The sequence below is a fragment of the Atractosteus spatula genome, chromosome 8, assembly GCF_055471065.1.
Source record: "Atractosteus spatula isolate fAtrSpa1 chromosome 8, fAtrSpa1.hap1, whole genome shotgun sequence".
Taxonomy (NCBI): Eukaryota; Metazoa; Chordata; class Actinopteri; order Semionotiformes; family Lepisosteidae; genus Atractosteus; species Atractosteus spatula.
Genome location: NC_142713.1, coordinates 27,259,458 through 27,279,016, shown reverse-complemented (window position 1 = coordinate 27,279,016; position 19,559 = coordinate 27,259,458). Strand labels below are relative to the sequence as shown.

The 19,559-nt window shown below is 36.9% G+C and overlaps 1 protein-coding gene across 1 annotated transcript in view; it reads left to right on the top strand.

Annotated features, from left to right (window-relative positions):
- LOC148829336 (thyrotropin-releasing hormone-degrading ectoenzyme-like) overlaps positions 1–19,559 on the top strand; it is a 219,917-nt gene that overhangs the window by 64,975 nt on the left and 135,383 nt on the right. Inside the window, exon 5 of the mRNA XM_088923246.1 lies at positions 10,871–10,984. Within this exon, the coding sequence (XP_088779372.1) occupies positions 10,871–10,984 (114 nt within the window). The remainder of the gene's footprint in view (positions 1–10,870; positions 10,985–19,559) is intronic.

Here is a 19,559-nt window from a genome sequence, read left to right as displayed (position 1 = left end):
CCACCTAGTTTGTTTGGTTGTCAGAAGTAAAGTGATCTTAGGATCTCATTCTTGGAAAAAGAAAGGCATCACCTTTGACAACATGGCTGGACAGCTTGTTTCAGTCTCCCATAACCCTTTGAATAAAAAAGTACTTCCTATATTCAGCTTTAAATACAGTTCCTTATGGTTTCCATTTATGTCTTCTAGTTTGCTTTTCAGTATTGTTTCTGAAGTAGTCCAATGCCTGTGTCAATGGCTTTGAGAATTTTGAGAACTTGCATCTGGTGCCCTCATAGTCTGTCCAAAAACATTTTTTACATCCATTTCAATATTCTTTTCCATATGTCTCTTGGTGTTTCTACTAAGGACAAATTATAATAATGATAACTTGAGCTGACCAATATAAAGGGATAGCATACCTAATATTTGAATGTTACGTCACCTGGCTGAGGAAATAACAGAGCTGGCCAAAGATCAGCACTGTCACAAACTTTCTTACTTGTAAGCACTGAACAGGGATATTGCTGCAATGGTGAAGTTCGGCTGAAGGGAATGGTGTTAGAAAAGATGTGCTCAGAGCTGTGGGTAGGCAGGGAATATTTATAGGTAGGGGAGCACAAGTGGGGCATTTGACCTTTGACCTCCTCCACAACCTCTGTTAAATACAGTAGGTTTGTGCTTGCAATTTATTGTGCTCCTTTATCTGGATCCTGTTGTTTTTTTTAGTCATTTTATGAAATGCTTTCTTTACCCTTATATGTTTTACAAATACATTTGTTAAATCATTTGGGATATTTATTTTTAGGTTTTAAAGTTCTCACTCTTGCAATAAATCTGTGTCGTGCAGAATTATTTCAAACTGTTGCCATTCCTAGTTCTATTTCATCCCATTCTGCTTCTCTTAAGACCTTCTCATTCATTCAGATTCTGTTTTACTGAAATTGTAAGCATCTGATTTTGAAGTCAACCTGCAAAGTTTCAAATTATACTATAAATCACACTATGGTATGATCACAATTCCCTAATAGTTCTCTCATCTATGCTTTGGCCAGCAGATGTCTTGATTGTCTGAAAAGGTGAGATAAGTACTAGCATTTGCTCTTTTAGTAACACCAATGAATAAGAAAACAACTGTTAACCATGCATACCATTTTGTCTGAGAAAAATCCATGAGAAAACTGTTGTTTGGTTGCTTTTTTCATTTTATTTTAAAGATCTCTATATTTATTGTGTTTGGGAATTGCATTTCTTTTGTCACAACATGCACAACAACAACAACAACAACAACAACAACTGGGTCTTCATCTGCCTTTGCTAGGAGCATGTCTACACTTTGGGAAATGTTGACTCCCTCAGTTCTAATGAGACAAAATACTGTTGTTGACACATAGATCTCACTTAGCAGTGTTGTTGAGAACAGAATTTCCAAAAAATAACCCTTCTCTCTTTCTTATGGTTTGGCGTCACAGAACTGATTGAAGATGCTGTGACTGTTATCTGGACTTCTGTATCTGTAAATATGGTGTTCCTCCAGTTTCTGGAGAAAGACAAACCTCTTTGGTGATGTGGAGTTGTCAGGGTAGTATTTTACTTATTTTGACAAGTTGGAACCAGGTTCTCCAGGTTGTTACTTTTACGTTTTGGGCTACATATCTTCATTACTGAAGGATTTGCCTGTTTCTCCATCTCATAGTGCTCCACCTCCAGTGTGTCAAGGAATAATTGGGTTTTTTATGGCAGTTTTCACAGAAGAAAGCTTGGCTGTTGGGATTGTTCCAGGAAGCTCCACATGTTACACAACCTACACAACACAGGCTTAGTAAGTATTTTTAAGGTGGATCCAGATAAGTCAGTTTTTTGGAGATGAGAAACAGTGCAGCTCCTTCTCTCCAGTTGTTTAAATGGTGTCAGTCTATAACTGGCACCTTATCGGTCACTGATCTTTCTATCCCTTTATTATGATCTTGGATTACTTTGTGGGATGTGTAACAGAAGTGGAATGAACACTTGTTCCCTTGGAACTGGTTTATGTATTATATATTGTTTATATATATATTGTTTATATGTTTTTACATACTTTTTACATGTTGCAGCTGAAGTCTTTATAAAAAGTTGTAAGTTTACTCATATTGTATGGTGATGGCTAACCCATGTTCCACAAAATGTGGCTCTGGGTCAGTGTATCACCTCTTATGCATTTGAGTGTGGTCTGTCATCGTGTTTTGTGGATGGAACCCCTCTGGGCTCCAAGAGGAACCAGTGATCTGCTTTCAGAGAAGCCTACACACTCCACTGTTCAGTTGCTCATCCTTCAGAGCTTTCAAGCTTTACAGTCACATTAATTCTTCTTCCACTCTTTAGATCAACTCTTATTCTTCAGTCAGTCTTTGGAAAGTCAAAATGGGCAAATGTCTCTCCATTACATAAAACACAAACTTGTCCCTTTTTCTACTCAAAGACACACTGGTGTACTCAACCCTTTACGCCAAGTTATCTATCTTTAATCAGTACTAATCACCTTCCATAATGAGATACTGGAGCCTAACCAAAATACTGGGATTGTTGTCCCAAATGAATGAGCTACAAATCACCCTGGATCTTTCTTTTAATAATGATCTTGAACCCTTAATCTCAATCCTTGCAAGTGCAAGTTCTTCATTCACTCTCTCACTTCTATTAGACCCTCTCTGACACAGAGACTGCAAGCCTGGCTGCTGCTGCTGGTAATGCATAGGAGCCAAAAGACCACATCTGTGCTACCTAGACTTGCAACATTAATTTCTGTCTCTGTATTGTATTCTCTTCCACTCTGGCAGGAGCCTAGATGTAGCCCCTTAACCCTTGTCCTCTTGGCTACTAATATACAGTACACCAGGAGTGGCCCATTATCCACAAAGCCAAACATGCATGCTCCTTTTCACCTATGCCAATTAATCTGTTAAACCAGGTATGTCTAATTTTTAATCCAATAGGTGGCTTTAAATAAAACCCTCTACATTCACACCATCAAATATTGCTAATATAAATATCTAAAAAATATATTAACTAGGTATATTCCAGGAGAAAGGTTCTCTTATACAAATGAGACTGGCTGGCCAGGTTAGTGTGCAGGCAGCTGTTGCTAACTTCACTGAAGCCAGTTATGAAATATGGAGCTCATAACAGAAGTTTAGGAGGAAAATTGGATCCTAACCTCTCACACATCCACTCACCTATGTATAAAAGTCGCACCCTGGAGTTCCCTTCTTCTATCTCTCTTGCATCCCCCAGCCACCCCATCTACACCCTTGCAGTCACTCCCTGCTCACTTCTTGCAATAGTGAGGGAGATTAGGGCAGCTAATCCTCACAGATAGTTTGCAATTCCCTCAGATTGGCGAGTCACACTAGATACTCTGTACTTACCTGTATTTCATCCCTCTATTGCATTCATTAGGGTATAACTGAACTATTGAATTACAATTTAACACAAAAGAAAAAAAAAGATTAAGAATTATAGAGTCAATGCAAAGCAATGTAATGAAATATTAAACATCTACAAACCTATTATCAGAAAACCCCTTATTCATTATGGAAGGTCACATCAACCCGTAGCCTATACCAGAAGCATAGGACAGGACTGAACCTCTGGATGGGACATCAGTCCCCTGCTGTGTAGAAAAACAAAAACTGATTTTGAAATAGTGATTTACAAGGCTCATTATACTCATTTCATAAGCCGTTCTAGCTACTTTGGCTGCTTCTTTATTTAAAATTCTGTTAGAGTAAAAACAGTTATATTATGTTTTCCCCTCATCTCAGATACACCAGATTTAATGAAGACTGTTGAGCTGCCTAGTTCTTTAATTATCTTCTCAGGCATTGTAGATCTGGGGGCGGATAATGGGGTATCAGCTGCATCCAAGATCACTGTATGAAGATCAGTGACTTCAAAGGTACTCTCACAGTCACCTTTAATGTACGTTTGCAGAGTGCTTGAGGAGTAATTAAGTCAGAGCATTCACAGGGAACTATATAACTGGTGTTTGAAGAGTTACTTTACACCCATTTCAAAAATAGCAGAGGAATTGAATCTGACCTGGTGTTCAAACTATTTATCAGTGTTAACCTCTCTTTCTTGGTTCCTCTGTAGCATGTAGGCAGTTTAATTGCAGGACTGTAGGGTTTATTTTAATTATTTAAATACTTTGCCCCATAAACTTGCAAATCCACTGTGAGAGTTTGGTCTCACGCTGCATTTTTCTTGCATTTAGCGCAGTTTACAAATGGCAGCTAATTCTATATGGACTACTAAAACTCAAACCTTTTGTGGCTCTAATTTGCTTCACATGCACACTTCCTCTAAATGAGCTTACTGTGGTCCTTTCTTAATGTTATTGTAGAAAAACTAGGCAATTAATTAGATAGCATGAGCAACACCTATCAAGGGAAAAACAGCTCCATAGAATTGTGTACAGCACTACTAAATAATATGAAAAAGTATTAAATCTAACTCCATAGAAATGCAAATTTCATAAGATACCTCTAGTTTCTTGTTTGATTGAAAAAAGGGTAGAGTTCCTTTATTAGAAAATAATATTCCTGTATTAGAAAATATATGTAGGTCAGACCTCTATAGTTTCAGTGTAATAGTGTTTTGAGGTCTTGATGTATTTTGAAGGATTTTTCTTTGGAAGTCATAGCCTAGAAACAGAGTAAGAAACACAAAATACACAATGCATATGGTAAGCACATGTATACAGTATATACATATGAAATCCAACTGCTTCAAAAGTAAAAAATGAAAGAGGTAAAAAATGATCTCTTGTAAACAATACTTATATTAACGTAGACCACACTTGAACAGTAATGCAGATAAACATTACAATTTTAGGTAACAATAAATATTATTACACATATATGGTTTGCAATATTATTTGTATTAATTAGAGATTTGTATTAATCTAATTTTATTTCATGTTACATCCCAAGCAATCCTGTAAGAAAATGTTGTGTAAAAGCAGTTTTGCTTTTCATGTTTTATCATTTAAAAGCACACCCTGACTGACATTATTACTATTTAGTACAGCTACTGTATGGAATACCCCTTTACTAGTACTGCTGCTGGAGAGATGGCATAAAAATAGAACTACTGTACATCATGTTTACTGGCATAAATCTATAAATATTAAAGAGTTTCTAAATCTGGAATGAGATCAACAGGAAATGGTAATAAGAGACTGATCAAAGGTTTACAGTCTCTGTTGAGTCTTATTCAAAATGACCTGATTGCTGACTGCATGGCAACCTGAAAGACTGTAAACATCAACGTCAGGCGCCTCAATATCCAGTTTCTATTTACTAATAGATGGAATTTAGTCCAGATGCACCGTGTCCACATCTAAAGATGAATGTGTTTTCTATTCATGCCTAAATCCGATTAAATTTTATACTCACTCTTCAGGTTGAACATAGGAGAGCAGCTGAAATTGAACATAGGAGAGCAGCTGAAATGACTTTGAAAAATAAAAAAGGCCAAAGGAATGAGTGATTTGGCTTTCTAGGTAACTGTGACAGTTTCCCATTGGAGGAAGACATGTCTACTTAGCAGCACATCTCCCGGTTTGTGTGAAAGAAAATACAAAAGGAAGTAATGATTTTTATTTGTGATCACTAGAAAGAAAACACAATTGCAGTAGAGGTTACAGCAGAAAATCTATCTATGTTCTAACTGCTTTATCCAATACAGGGCCATGGGGGAGAGGAATACACCCTGGACAGGAAGACAGTCTATCTCAGGGCATACACAGACACACACACTCACACCTGAGCCAATTTTCCCAGAAGCCATTTATCTTGCCACTATATGTATGGACTGTGGAAGGAAACTGGAGCACCCAGAGGAAAATGAGGAAGACATACAAACACCACACAGATCGGACTCAAGAAATTGATCCCAGGGTCCCCGTGCATACACATATTGTCACCCCCACACTCTCCCTCGCAAACGGCATTGCATTCCCAGAACTACTGTTTCACATTCTCATTCCTGATTGAACCCATCACATTCTCACATGCACTAGATTCCACAAATTCTCACTCCCTAACCAATTATCCAACCACATCCCTTTCCTTTCAGTATTTAAACTCCCCTCACACACCTTCCCATGCTCACTATTGAGAAGCCTCTTGTAGTATTCTCCTGTGTGCGTTTCTTAGCCTTTTGACTGATCTCCCGTTACTAATCTTTGCTCCCGCCTTTTGACCTTGCCTTCTGGATTTTGTCTTTTGGATTGTTTTTGGATATCTCTCGTTACTGGACCCTTTGCCTCCCTAATCGACCAAGCCTTTGGATTTCGTCTTTTGGATTGTCCCTTTGCTACTCTGCGCTCTGTAGGATTTACGGTCACGCATAAGGATCCTCCAATTCTACCAATAGGTTTCCTGACACATATTGTAGCATATTGGCATTCATTATGCATAAAAATATTGAATTAAAAATGTGAAACCTAAATCTACATCTGTCTAAAAGTTCTGTTCAAAAATATTTCTTGTGTGGAATAACCTGGGATGAAAGATGCCTGAAGTCTTAACAGCCTTCATGAAAAACAGTATATCTAGAAAAAGGGAAACAGACACATGGTACACAGATGGAGGAAATGCCAGTGGTAAATTCAGCAGTGATCTGTGAAAGCTCTTAATAATACTGAAATAGCTTCTTCAACAAATTTGATCATGTAATTAGGACAGATCAAGGTAACCTATTTCGAAAGCATAGTGCTAAAGACTGAATGGTGGCATTTTGGATATCAATGTTAATGTCCACTCACTAACTTTACATTAAGTTGGGTCTTTAAACTTTAAAACTATATTTGCATAATACAATACATGGTGTAGTACAAGGCTTGCTAAAAAGGTTTGAAGGATTGAGCACTATGAGGGATCTTAATTGTGCCACTCTATGTTATCTAATGGAACCAATCACTTCTGGTGTTCACATTCCAGTTCTAAACTCATGTAAACCATACAATATAAAATAAGTTACATGCTTATTCTGTACATTATTTGGACTTAATCATACACGTTGAACCCCTTTTAAAATACTGTAAGAGATGTGACTCTTATTGCACATAAACTTTTCACCATAGCAAATTGATTTGTTTTTCAAACAGAAGTATCTAACTGGGACAGTAGTTCTCTGCCTGTCATGACATCATTACACCTAACCCAAACTAGTATTGTCCAATGACCTTTTTGTGGTTTAAAGTGGCCTGACCTGTGACCATAGGCTGACCTCCTCTGGCAGTTCATCAAGATTGCGGGGAACACTTTTAGAGGAAATCTGAGTGGATCCCTTCCTTCTTCAGATTTTCTTTTTTCTCTTGCAGCTCTTCCACTGTCTCTATAGATACTGTATCTTATTCCCAAGAAATATCTGATATTAGGAACGGAGTATTCATGATGATTTACTCTGTGATGCCTAGACTCAAGTCTGTCTGTCTCACAATATACCTCAGTTCTATCTGCAGCTATTGTAGCATGGAGTATTCTTCATAGCTTCTTCTGAGATACATGTTGAGCAGATACATTGATAGCTGCCATCCAGCTCCTGTTTCTCACCAATGCACATCTTCACTCTGGACATAAAAAACAAACTACTGTGCAAACCCCCTATCCAGTCCGTGTGGTATCCCTCAAAAGGCATCCTTCACTTTGTCTTCTCTAGTCCAGTCCTGCTCTGGAATTCCAGCTCCTCTGTACTCAGCCTTTACTCTCCTTCAAGTGGATTCAGTTTGGTCAAGGACACTCTTCTAAACAATCCTTAGTATCACTGAAACAGCAGCATCACACAACTTGCCTTGCCGTGTAGGCACAGATTCTTTCGTGAGACTTACTGTAATTAGTACAGTAGGCAATTACAGTACGTTGTCAAGACTAATGTGGCATCGCAAAGAATCATCTGCAGAAAGAGGATATATTGTAGTGAAAATGCAAATATTAATTCTAAATGTAATAAAAAACATTTAGTCATACGTTGTTAGAGTATAAATATTTTTAGGTGGTAATAGTAGATACAGAATACAAAAGTGTTAATCATATATATATATGGAGTGAATTGAACTGTAGGTACTTTACCTTCTTGTTTATCAAAGTTATTAAAAAGAGAGGGAACTCTTACTCAACAAATGTTGATTTTTTGAGAAGCTACAAAAGCATGATATATGTTTGGCTTTTAATCTGTGTACTTGGATTCACAGACAGGCTTTGGCATGAGTTATTAAACCTTCAAATGAATGTTGTACGAGTTCAGAATGCCTGAAGATGTCTTAACAGCAATAAAAGAATGCAATAATTTTTTTAGATCATGTAAAAAGTGGACTACCACAGAACTACTGTAAGTAAAGCATGACGGTTTCTAGTGCACTTTTAGACAAATTCAGTAATACCATTAATTTGATTGGAATCTATTCTATAATTCTTAATTTGATTATTTGATCATTTTTAAGTTAACTATACTTATTTCCAGTATATGAACTCTTTGCATTCAATGAAGTGTAGTACTCACCTGGGTGATGTGCAGTTGCCATTACAGTAGGAAGCAATAGCAAATCTGGTGGAAAAGTGAGAAATTATTCCTTCATTTGGAATAAATAGGATGTTTATGTAGATCAGATTGTGTAAGCCAAAAGTGGAATCTAGTCAGGACCCCAGGGTTAACACCCATATTCTTACAATGGTGTTGTGGGATCTTAAATGACCAAAATGTCAGGACGTTGGTTTCACATCTGATCTGAAGGACAACACATTCTATAGTAGCGTCCCCTGTCACCATACTGGTGGTAAGTTTAGAATGTCTGGTCCAGAGGAAATAGTTCTACTTATTGGTCCATGCACACCACAATCAATTATATATCTTTTTGAAGTACAAGCCTGAGGTGTTTTATGGCTGTAAAAATAATTTTATAAAGGATATCATTCACAAATATATAGTTCAATAAATGGGATTTATTCAAATAAATGCAATGGCAAACACCTTTATATCAACAGAAAGCTGCCTTTGTTGAATTCTATTAATGTAATTGTCATAAAAACATAGATCTGTGTATACTGTAAATAGCGAGTCTAGCCTTTGGTAATAAGAGACATGCCATTCATAATGCAATTTTTATTTTAAGTTTCAAAATATTGCAGATTATCTGGAAATTTAGGTAGATATTTTTCTATATAGCCACCATACACTTAGAGCACAATGCGGAAAAAAGATTTTGGTGATGCAATGGACTTATTGTAGTCAGCATTTAGGCGAGACAAAGAAGCAACAAGAAGTGTGAATAGGAGAAAATTATTTAAAACGCAACTGCCTGTCCCCTAAATCAGGATAGCTCTTGATTTTTACATACATTTCTGTTCTATTATAAAAAGATAAAGATGCCATGGTAAAAGTTTACAGTCATTTGAAGTTTCCAAAAAAAACTTTAAAAGTTTAAAGTTTCAAATTTAAAATAGTTAAAAACCATCAGCCTCTAAACATCCACTGCAGCTACTGTATATACAATACTGTACATATCAGTGCCTCTTCCCACAATAATGTAACTGTTATTGGTAATCTAGGTTCATGGTCTCATGTGTACTGTATGTCCTATATCCATACACTCACATATTTCTAAATTCTGCCTCTTAATAACATCTGTTCTGCTACAGTATGTGCATTCACTTGCCTTTTTAGAAACTTTTATTTTTATTTGGCTCTATTCCAAGAATATACAACTAATTTTAAAGGAGTGTCAAAACTAATATTCTTTTCATAGCCAATGTCATTACCACTGTGGTTTGTAAAAAAACCTTCATTTGTTCCGAGCTCTTCTAAGGTCACTCATCCTAGCTGGTTGAAGGTGCATCTGGCATACATTGGAACAAAAGAGACAGAAGAAACAACACGTTCTGAAGAAGAAACAGTCAGAACATCTGTTTTCCTTCTCATATTCGTAACTCTTGTTTTTCAATTTCTGAATCATCTCTGCTTCTTTCTCTGAGGTGAATTTAAGTTTTGGTAGCAGATTTCTGTAGCTTTCTAACCAGTGCCTTTGAAACTTCAACACACGTAACTAAATCTGATTTTCTTACAGGTACACTGCACATGTTTTGTCATTGATCTATAACATTTTCCAGACCATAAATTAATCTAGATGTCCTTCTTTTGTCTTCTAAAATTCCACATTTTCTCGGTGAAAGGTTACAAACTGATTGCAGCATTCCAGATATGCTCTTGCTGGGAAATTGAATAACTGACTTAAGATTTCCTTGTGAATGCTTGGCTCATTGCTAGCCAAAGGTTTAAAAAAATGCCACTGGTTTAATATGTGAGGAAGTGATCCAGGTGCAGTTGGACACTTTCACTGTACTACAAAAGAAAGATCTGCAGCACTCTAGAGAAGGAAAGCTTATTGAACAGAAGCTAAAACTGTTTTGCTGAGGCAGATAAAAAACATTTCAGCATTTTATCAGGGTTAGAAAATTCCTGTTTTGATCTTTAGAATGGTTTTGTGGTTAAATTCTGAAATGGTAGGCAATTAGGCAATATGCCGATGTAATCATCTAAGATTCAATGTTTACCTGCTTTTTAATCATTTCACACTTGAAAACCTGACTTTTCAGTTGCAATCAGCATCTGATAATCTTATTTCAAATTTTGAAAAGTGTATGACACATCAAATGTTTATAATCTCTTCTCGCAAAAGATCACAGGAAATTACATTGCGTTTGGCACCTTCACCTTCATACCCTTATAACAAAAAGCTGCGGTGACATGATACTGTACACAGTACATTTTTTTGTGAGCAACAGTAAAATTTACAGTACGTGTTCTTTTAAACAGATGATGAATTGTAAACCTTACCTTACTTTTCTAGTGGTTTGGTGATCTGGTGACTCCAGTGTGGTGGGAGGATGTGTGGCTGAAGGAGGGATTTGCTCATTTTTTTGAATATGTGGGAGCAGACTTCCTCTTTCCAAAGTGGAACATGGTAAGTCATTTTAAGGCTTTTCTTGTATGTCCTTAAATCCCAAAATACTTACAAATGGCTGCTGGTTTACCCCTTTGTTGAAACATTTTGTCAATGACATTTTGAATGCTTGAATCACATCTACTCCTGCTCCTCTCTGTTTAAGACTAAAAACAATTAGTTTTTTTTTTTAGCTTGAAAGTACAACATTCCTTTCACCTGGGAATGGAATGTATCTGGTTGCTTTTTTCAGTACTGTTTCCAGAGCAACAACAAGGCATTTTTGTATCTTGTTGTCATGGACCACAACTGTACTGTATATAGGTTTAGACATACTTATTAGTAGTGCTTTGTACAAAACTAACTAATCAGAAATGGCTGATGGGTAACCCTTCTGTTTAGCTCTTGTTTGCGTTTTATATCTGCAGTTGCCAAAAAGTACCAGCTGGTGAGATTGTAATCTTCGGATGCTCAGCAAACCATAATTGTAGAATGAGTTTAAAAATATACTGCCAAAAAGTACAGAAAGATATGCCAAATAAGCAATTTTCCATTTTGTTTCTATTCTTGTTACATATCTTCAGAAACAAAACAACTTCATACAGGTTCAAATCTAAATTATTTTAAGTATTCCAAAAGTTAAAAATGCAGTATCCAGAACAGTTTGCACTAATGGTATTCTGTTTTCGTTTGTCTTTTATTTTTACAAGCTGTATTAGACATACTTATTTGTCTACCAGTGTTCAGTGAAAGTCATTAACACGGCATTTGTCACTAAATTAATTTGGGCTGCTTCCAAGCTTATGACAGAGATTTATTTAAGCTGATGTTGAAATTCAGAACTTGATTCCTTCCATATTCTTTTATCAGTGGTGAACACGCAGCAGTTAAATGGTGACAAAAATAATAAATCTTAAACGTTCTGTTACAACATTTTCTGCTGAGTACATGTGGAACCATAGCATTAGAATGATTAAAGATGCAAAGCTGTCGTATTGAAAAACAAAACCTATGCTTTTCCAAGTAAATTTAACTAAATGTACTGAGAGGTGCTAAAAATGCATCAGTTGAGAGCAGGAACCAATAACATTTGTTGTGTTTTTAATACCTATCAGTAAATATGGACTTGCCCTTCTCAGTGGGTAAAATCATTTTTATTTCAATTGACAGCTTTCAATAATTTTGGTTTAGATTCCACAAGGCACACAAGACATTTCTGACGGATTTGTATGGTTTTGTGAGCAGTATACTTATTCTATTCAGATAGGAGGTTAGCCAAGCATCGGGTTGTATGTGTTGTTCCAGTCAACCAAATAATCAGGTGTGTAAAACTCCAGCCATTCACTGTTTTCTAGTTGTCATTACACCTCAAGCTCCCTTCATTGAACTAATTGCTTGGTAAACTGAATGTGTTCAATATTTTTTAATGTTCATTTAAGCTGATAATTGAATAGATGCACTTTATACAACATAGATTACATTTAAAGTCCTATTATAGACATTAGTCTATAAATAATGTTAAGCTATTCAGATTTACCACATACGACTAAAAGGATTGAGCTCTTTTAATATGACAATCCTTTAACACTGGGAAAACACATGGTCGTTCGGCTCTGGACTGCAATACCTTTTTGTGTTACAGCCACAGTTGTACACAATATTCTAAATGTTTTTTCTTGCTATTGTATTGAACATATAGTGCATAGTACATGTTGACATAACATTCCTTGATTCCACATATATATACTAAGTATGTCTTAACATTCTGTTTTGCCTGTTCTGTTTTTATTACTTCCCTAAATTGGCTAGAGGTGGAAAATTACAGTATACATGTAAGTTATCATCTAACACTGTCACATGTTAAATGTTAACTTACAGGAGCAGCCACTCAGAACACATGTCAATTTCTAGTAACTCATTGGCTGTACAGTAGAGCGGTTAGTTGTGTGATTCACTGTCCTTATTGTAAAAAAAGTTGTAGTACTTTTTAAAATCAACTTAATAGGAAATAATAATATGGAATTGTGTAACTAAAGAATATTGGTTGAAAATAAAAATAGTTTCTGAATGATATTAATTTATAATTTCTAAATATGCCTAAATATATTTATGTAGATGGTCATGTGGTTATATTGGAAACATTTTGACTTTCATTTTAACTATGTTTTGCTGTCGTTGCTGTTGCAATTTACGATGAAATGCTCACAGAGCACTGCACTGAAGCATCATGTTTCTGATAATTTTATATATCACAGTATATCAAATATTAAAATAAGATTAATAATGAAGTAATATTATGAATGAACCTCCAGACCAGCCATCTCCATAATATTTCGCAAGACAAGGACATTTAAAGATGCGCTTAAACATGCCTTTTTTACGTGTATACAACATTTATTTTTAAATACAAATTTGAATGATGCTAAGTATATTGTTACAGCTAGGGGTGACTAGGAAGTATCGCTAAGAGTTTAGATAAAGTGTGTGACACTTGGCAGTGTAAAAGCTTCCAGCTTCAAAGCAGAGGGGATGTTTGCTGAGATGTTGGGGCCTGATCAAGAATTATTATAAAGTTCATCTTGGTTTATCCACTTTAAATAAATGAATATCAATGAACAGGACAGAAATACACCATATAAGATCACATTAAGACCCCAGAGAAGGAAAAAGAGCAGGAAAGGAGTAGAAGCACAGGAAAAAGAGACGAGAGAGGCCAAGAAGAAAAGTAGAGAGAAAGAGGAAAGAAAGAAGGTCAGATCACAAGAGAGGAGTCAGGAGGATTGGGAACCTGAAGCTTGTGCCAGGCGAGAGCCCCTACTTCATAACCATCCAAGCAAAACCTGATTGGATCTAATATTTGAACCTTGATAGATAGAGCTTGTCATTCTGTGTTTTTAGGGAACCTGGGTTAAAGATACCTCAGTTAGAGATGTATTTCCCGATTTTGGGTGCATTTTTAGAATAGGGAGACAGGCTCCCATTTATTTTGTGGCATCCAGGTTTGCAGAGAGAGAGATTTAACTGCAGGTTGTATTGCATTTATTAAGAAGACAGCTTATCTCTATTATTGTGGCCTCTGTGGGCATTTTTAAGTGTCCAATACTTAGTAGCAGTCTAAGGTTTTCCTGATTAGGATGTTAGGCCTCTGAAACCCTTGTCTGTAAATACTGTACACATAGAGTAACTTGTGTGTATGTTTTGTTGTCTGCAGAATAGTGTTTATCTTGTCATTGTTAAAATAAACATTTGTTTAACTATGTGTGCCTGGATTATTACTCTTTTCATTAAATCTGTGCCAGACAATAAAGAATTAATGTGGCTCTAATAATACCAACCACTTAGGCATAGTTGGGAGTTATGAATAATTATTTTACTTATTGAGTAAACTGCTTGGTCAATTCCTGATTTTCACCAATTTCATAATGTCACGGATGTCGGAAGGGACAAACTGTGGAGAGGCAGGAGAGCAGAAAAAGACCCATATGCGTAGCGGTGGAACGGAGGATTAGCCTGGGTTCGGCAGTTCAGGAGTCGAATAGAAACCAGTGCCCTCAGGCAGCGGACGTGGGGTGACCTGGTGCTAGGCGGGTCTCAGGACATCCGAATGTAAATGCTGAGCAAAGGTGAATCAGTGACCCAGAAATATATAGCCCCAGAGAGAGAGACACCGGAAGGACAGCAAAGCACAGGAAACTAGGGACAGGACAGAGTAGGAGTGCCCTCTGTCTGCAGAGGGTGTGACACATAACCCCCCAGTTGTACCAATATTTTTAAATGATAAAATTTAAAACCTAAATTATGATTTGTTTAGACATGTTTTTATGCTGTCCTACTAATTATATCATATTAGTCGTTTTTAAAATTATTTGGCTTCATCAGAATTGTTAGAAAAAGTTGTTGGAAATCTGAGAGAACAAAGTTGCACTTGTTGTGCATAGGTAGCACTGAAAGGAGTGTTTCATGCCTAGCCAGTGCTAGTGCATTCTATCCTCGAAGAAGGTGGGAGGGAAACTGTGTGGGCTTTTATTTTCACCCTCCGTCAATACACATTCTCAGTAGTCACTGATGCAGCTTTTTTTAGGAACTCCAATTCCCATGAACCCCACAGGATTACTTCCTTGCAGCGTTTTTTTGTCTCCTGGTTACTTATGCGCCTTAACACAAGGCAAACTTTACTTTACATTCATGATCTCTTAAGCCTATAACAGTACTGGGAACATACTGTATCACCCCCAACCTCCAGACAGTCTGAGACAGGTGTTATGTTCAGTCAAAAGGGTGCAGTGTTGTGGAGTTCAGCAACAACATTTGATAGTTAATGAGAGGCTATGTAGCAGCCACAAGTCTTGCTCCTGTGTCGATGTTAGTTTTTTTAATAAATTGAATTCCAGTGAGATTGCCTACAGAACATTTTTTTCTGTTTCAGCTAATTGAGAAATAGAAAGTCAAATCAGTCAGGATCTCGTTTAATAAGCATGCACATGGGTCTAAAACATTTGCATAATAAGACAGTCAAAGAAACAGACCTTAGTTTTAGATTGGATGTCACAGTAGGTGTCAGAACTGTTGAGTTTTTATAATTTTCTTGAGAAGAGGGTCAAACAAAAGTAGTAAACACAGACTTACTGTATGTGTTAACACAAACTCATCTGCTGACACATTTGCCTGAAAGAGCAAGGTAACTTTCTGCTCAATGAAATAAGTTACAATCTGGTTAGGCACAGATTTTAAATTCTTCAGACAAAATTAGCTGTTTACGTTTGTCAAAATCAGTTACTTTGCAGGCAGTACAGGACATCTCTTGCAAACTCAACAAAGGTTTGATTTTTTTATAATTCCAAAACCTACGACGGTATGCCTCAGGGACTAATTCATAATATATTCAAAACAAAACACCCACTGGACACATCATGATCTCACATGCAGGGAAATATATACTGTAGTCCCAAACAAAGACAAACCGGAAGGACAAGCAAAGCACAGGGAAACAAGGAACGGGACAGAGTAGGAGCACCCTCTGGCTGTAGAGGGCGTGACAGTATGCCTGACATTTAGCAAAAAATAACTAAGTTTCCAGATTTGGAGTAGGTGCAATAGGAACCAGGGTGTTGAGGAGCCTGACAGCCTGTGGAAAAAAAGCGGTTGCGGAGTCTGGTGGAGCTGGCCCGTATACTGCGATACCTTTTATCAGATGGTAGGAGGGCAAAGAGGTTGCAGGAGGGGTGGGAGGGATCGTCTACAGTACTGGAGGCTTTGTGTGTGCAGCGTTTGTGGTATATGTCCTGAATGGACGGAAGGGAGGCTCCAATGATGTTTCCTGAAAAAATTGTGCATGTGCTGTGTTGTTGTTAAGTTTTACAATAAATCAAATTGCACTTTTATTTGATCGTGGAAAGTTGGGGTAGTTTGTCTTAAATACTTAGTCACACCTGTAGAATATATATTGCACTGAGGAAAAAAAAGTCATACACAGGACTTTTTTCTCCCTGTCAGGATTTTTTAAGTCGGTAAAGTGCTTTCTCACAACTCACAGTTGAGGTGTAATGTAGCAGCTTGTAATGTAGTTTTAACACGTCTTCCACATGAATCGAATACAAGAACAAAGACTACAATTCCCGAAGTGACACACATGCTAATCACATGAAATCATATCCACAGATATACTGAAACAGTAGCATGCACATCAATGAACCATGAATTTATGGTGATTGGTATACCATAAAATATACTGTATATACAGCATGATACTGTATAGTTTCATAGCCACTACTGTACAGTATATATGGAATATATTTTTATAATCAAAATTTTTTTTTCCTGATTACTTATTGCTGAAATTTGCATTAAGAAAAAATATAGATTATTTTAATGCTGATGTAAACCTGAAAGAAGCACATCATGTTCACAGCAAGCTGTAATAATAAACCATTTTTACATATACAACTGAGTAATTTTGCTTTTGAAAAAAGTCCTACTTAAAAAAATGTATTTAACTTACTAAATACTTAACATATAAAAAGTATTAAATTAATAAAAGTCTAAATATAAAATCTTAAATTTTATAATTGGAAAAGTTTGTCTCTACAGGGCTCAGCATTGAACAGGATTCAATCCCTGTCATTTTTGGGTGATAGCCCAAATGCTTCCAAACACCATGTTTTGCCCAAAAGCATTCCCTTCACCACATGGGAATTTTTAGTAGTAGTGCAATCCTGCAACAGAATATTTTTAAAAAAGCATGGTGCGGTGTGCTATGTACACCACATTCTTCTGCATTATTCACTGAGCATTCTGAATGGCTGGATCTATACAAGTATACCGGAATTTAGTGTTAACATCTAACACTAACAGTGTTTTTCATAAATAGTTTCTTTAATGAAGTCATTCAAATGCAAATGCAAACACAGAAAGTGATTGGTCTTAAACAAACTAAAAACTCAGATTTCAGACACAGTACAGTATATAATACAATTTGTAGGATGTGTCAGTTATATATATTTCAGACCATCTGTGTTACCAGAGAAAATAAGATATGAGAAGTAAAAGAATTAGAAGAAACAAGTTTTATAAAAAACATTTTTAGATCTAAAAACATTTTAAATATTAAAAATATTTAATATACCCCAAGATTCAAACTACTTTTGTGCTTTCAGAAGAAAGTCCTGGACTAATGCTTCTCTCTGTTCTGAGTATGAGTTTATGAGTATGATATCTGGACTCTGATTGCAAGAATGAATCAGAAATCATCAGCAAGAAAATGTTTATGTTGACAATAATGAAGTATGACAGAAAAAATAAATTAAGTATTAGAGTTTACAACATGATTTTAAAGAGTGCCAAAACTAAAATGGCAAGTACAGTCGTCCTGAACTGAATGTCTCAGAAGACCAGAGAAGTTAAGGAATTTGTGGTTGAACCATGGGAATTCCTCTTCTACTACTATTATTGCTACTACTACAAATAATTAATTAATAATACAGTATACAGTAGCTCTTATGATCCCAAAGGATAATCAACAATATATTCTATAATAAAAATAAAAAAATAAAAAGGAAAAGCAACACATTTAACAAAGACTAAGAGCATTTAGGATGCTTCTTGCTTCAACTGTTGAGGCTAACAAGCTTGTCTTAACCTGACTCATCCGCTCTCACAACCAAGAGACAGCTGTAAACCACCAAACTAGGATCTCTAAGAAGAGATTGAAGTTACTGGGATTTTTCCTCTCTGTCAGTCACTACTTCTCTCTACAGATGCATCTGTCTCTCTCTTTTTAAAGAGACTGGTAATCAAGTTCAAGTTCAAGTTCAAGTTTATTGTCATTACACTCATATACATGGTATATGGTATAACGAAATGCTATTTAGCTAGCTCTCGGACATAAGTAGTACAAAGAGAAAAAAACAACAACAACAACAATACAATTGTGTAGCAAAAGAAAGACAGAGACAACAGGCAATGTGCAAAAAACAACAACAGGCAATGTGCAAAACAACAAAAAGGTAATAGGTTATGTGCAAAAATATGCATCAACAGAATAAAATAAAGGGATAGAAATTATGGGGAGTGAGCTTTTGACATGTATGGTAGAGGTAGATTTTCAATGTGTGTTTGGGTTTTTGGTAAGAAAGAAAGAAAGAAAGAAGGCACTGTGAGGTTCATATCATAGGTGAGAGGTGAGGTGAGAGTGAGAGTGAGAGTGAGAGAGGCTGGGAATTTAACAGTTTGATAGTGCGGGGGTAAAAACTGTCTCTGAGTCTGGTAGTCCAGGCCCGAATGCTCCGGTACCGTTTTCCAGATGGTAGCAGATCATAAAGTCTGTAGTTGGGGTGTGTGGGGTCTTTGATTATGCTTAGAGCTTTCCTCAAGCACCGTCTGTCATAAATGTCCTGTATAGATGGGAGGGTAACCCCAGTGATGGACTGGGCAGTTTTCACCACCTGCTGTAGGGCTTTGCGGTCAGCACCACTGCAGTTGCCATACCACACTGTGATGCAGCCTGTCAGTGTGCTTTCTGTAGTGCATCTGTAAAAGTTAGTGAGGATCTGGGGACATATCTTAGCCTTCTTCAACCGTCTTAGGAAGTACAGGCGCTGTTGCGCTTTCTTGATCAGACAGGTGGTGTTGAGAGACCATGTGAGGTCCTCGGTGATATGGACACCAAGGAATTTAAAGTTACTGACCCTTTCCACTTCAGTCCCGTTGATGTGGATAGGGGCATGTCCGGTTTGCAGTTTCCTGAAATCAACGATCAGCTCCTTGGTTTTGCTGACGTTGAGGGTGAGGTTGTTGTCATCACACCATGTTGTAAGGAGATTGACCTCCTCCCTGTAGGCCCTCTCATCATTGTCTGTGATCAGACCTACAACTGTGGTGTCATCGGCAAACTTGATGATGGAGTTGGTGTTGTGTTTGGCCTTACAGTCGTGGGTATAGAGGGAGTAGAGCAATGGACTAAGCACACACCCCTGGAGGACCCCAGTGTTCAGAGTTAGTGTGCCGGAGGTGTGGTTTCCAAGCCTGACAGCCTGAGGTCTGCCTGTCAGAAAGTCCCGAATCCAGTTGCAGAGGGTGGTGTTGAGACCCAGTGCACTGA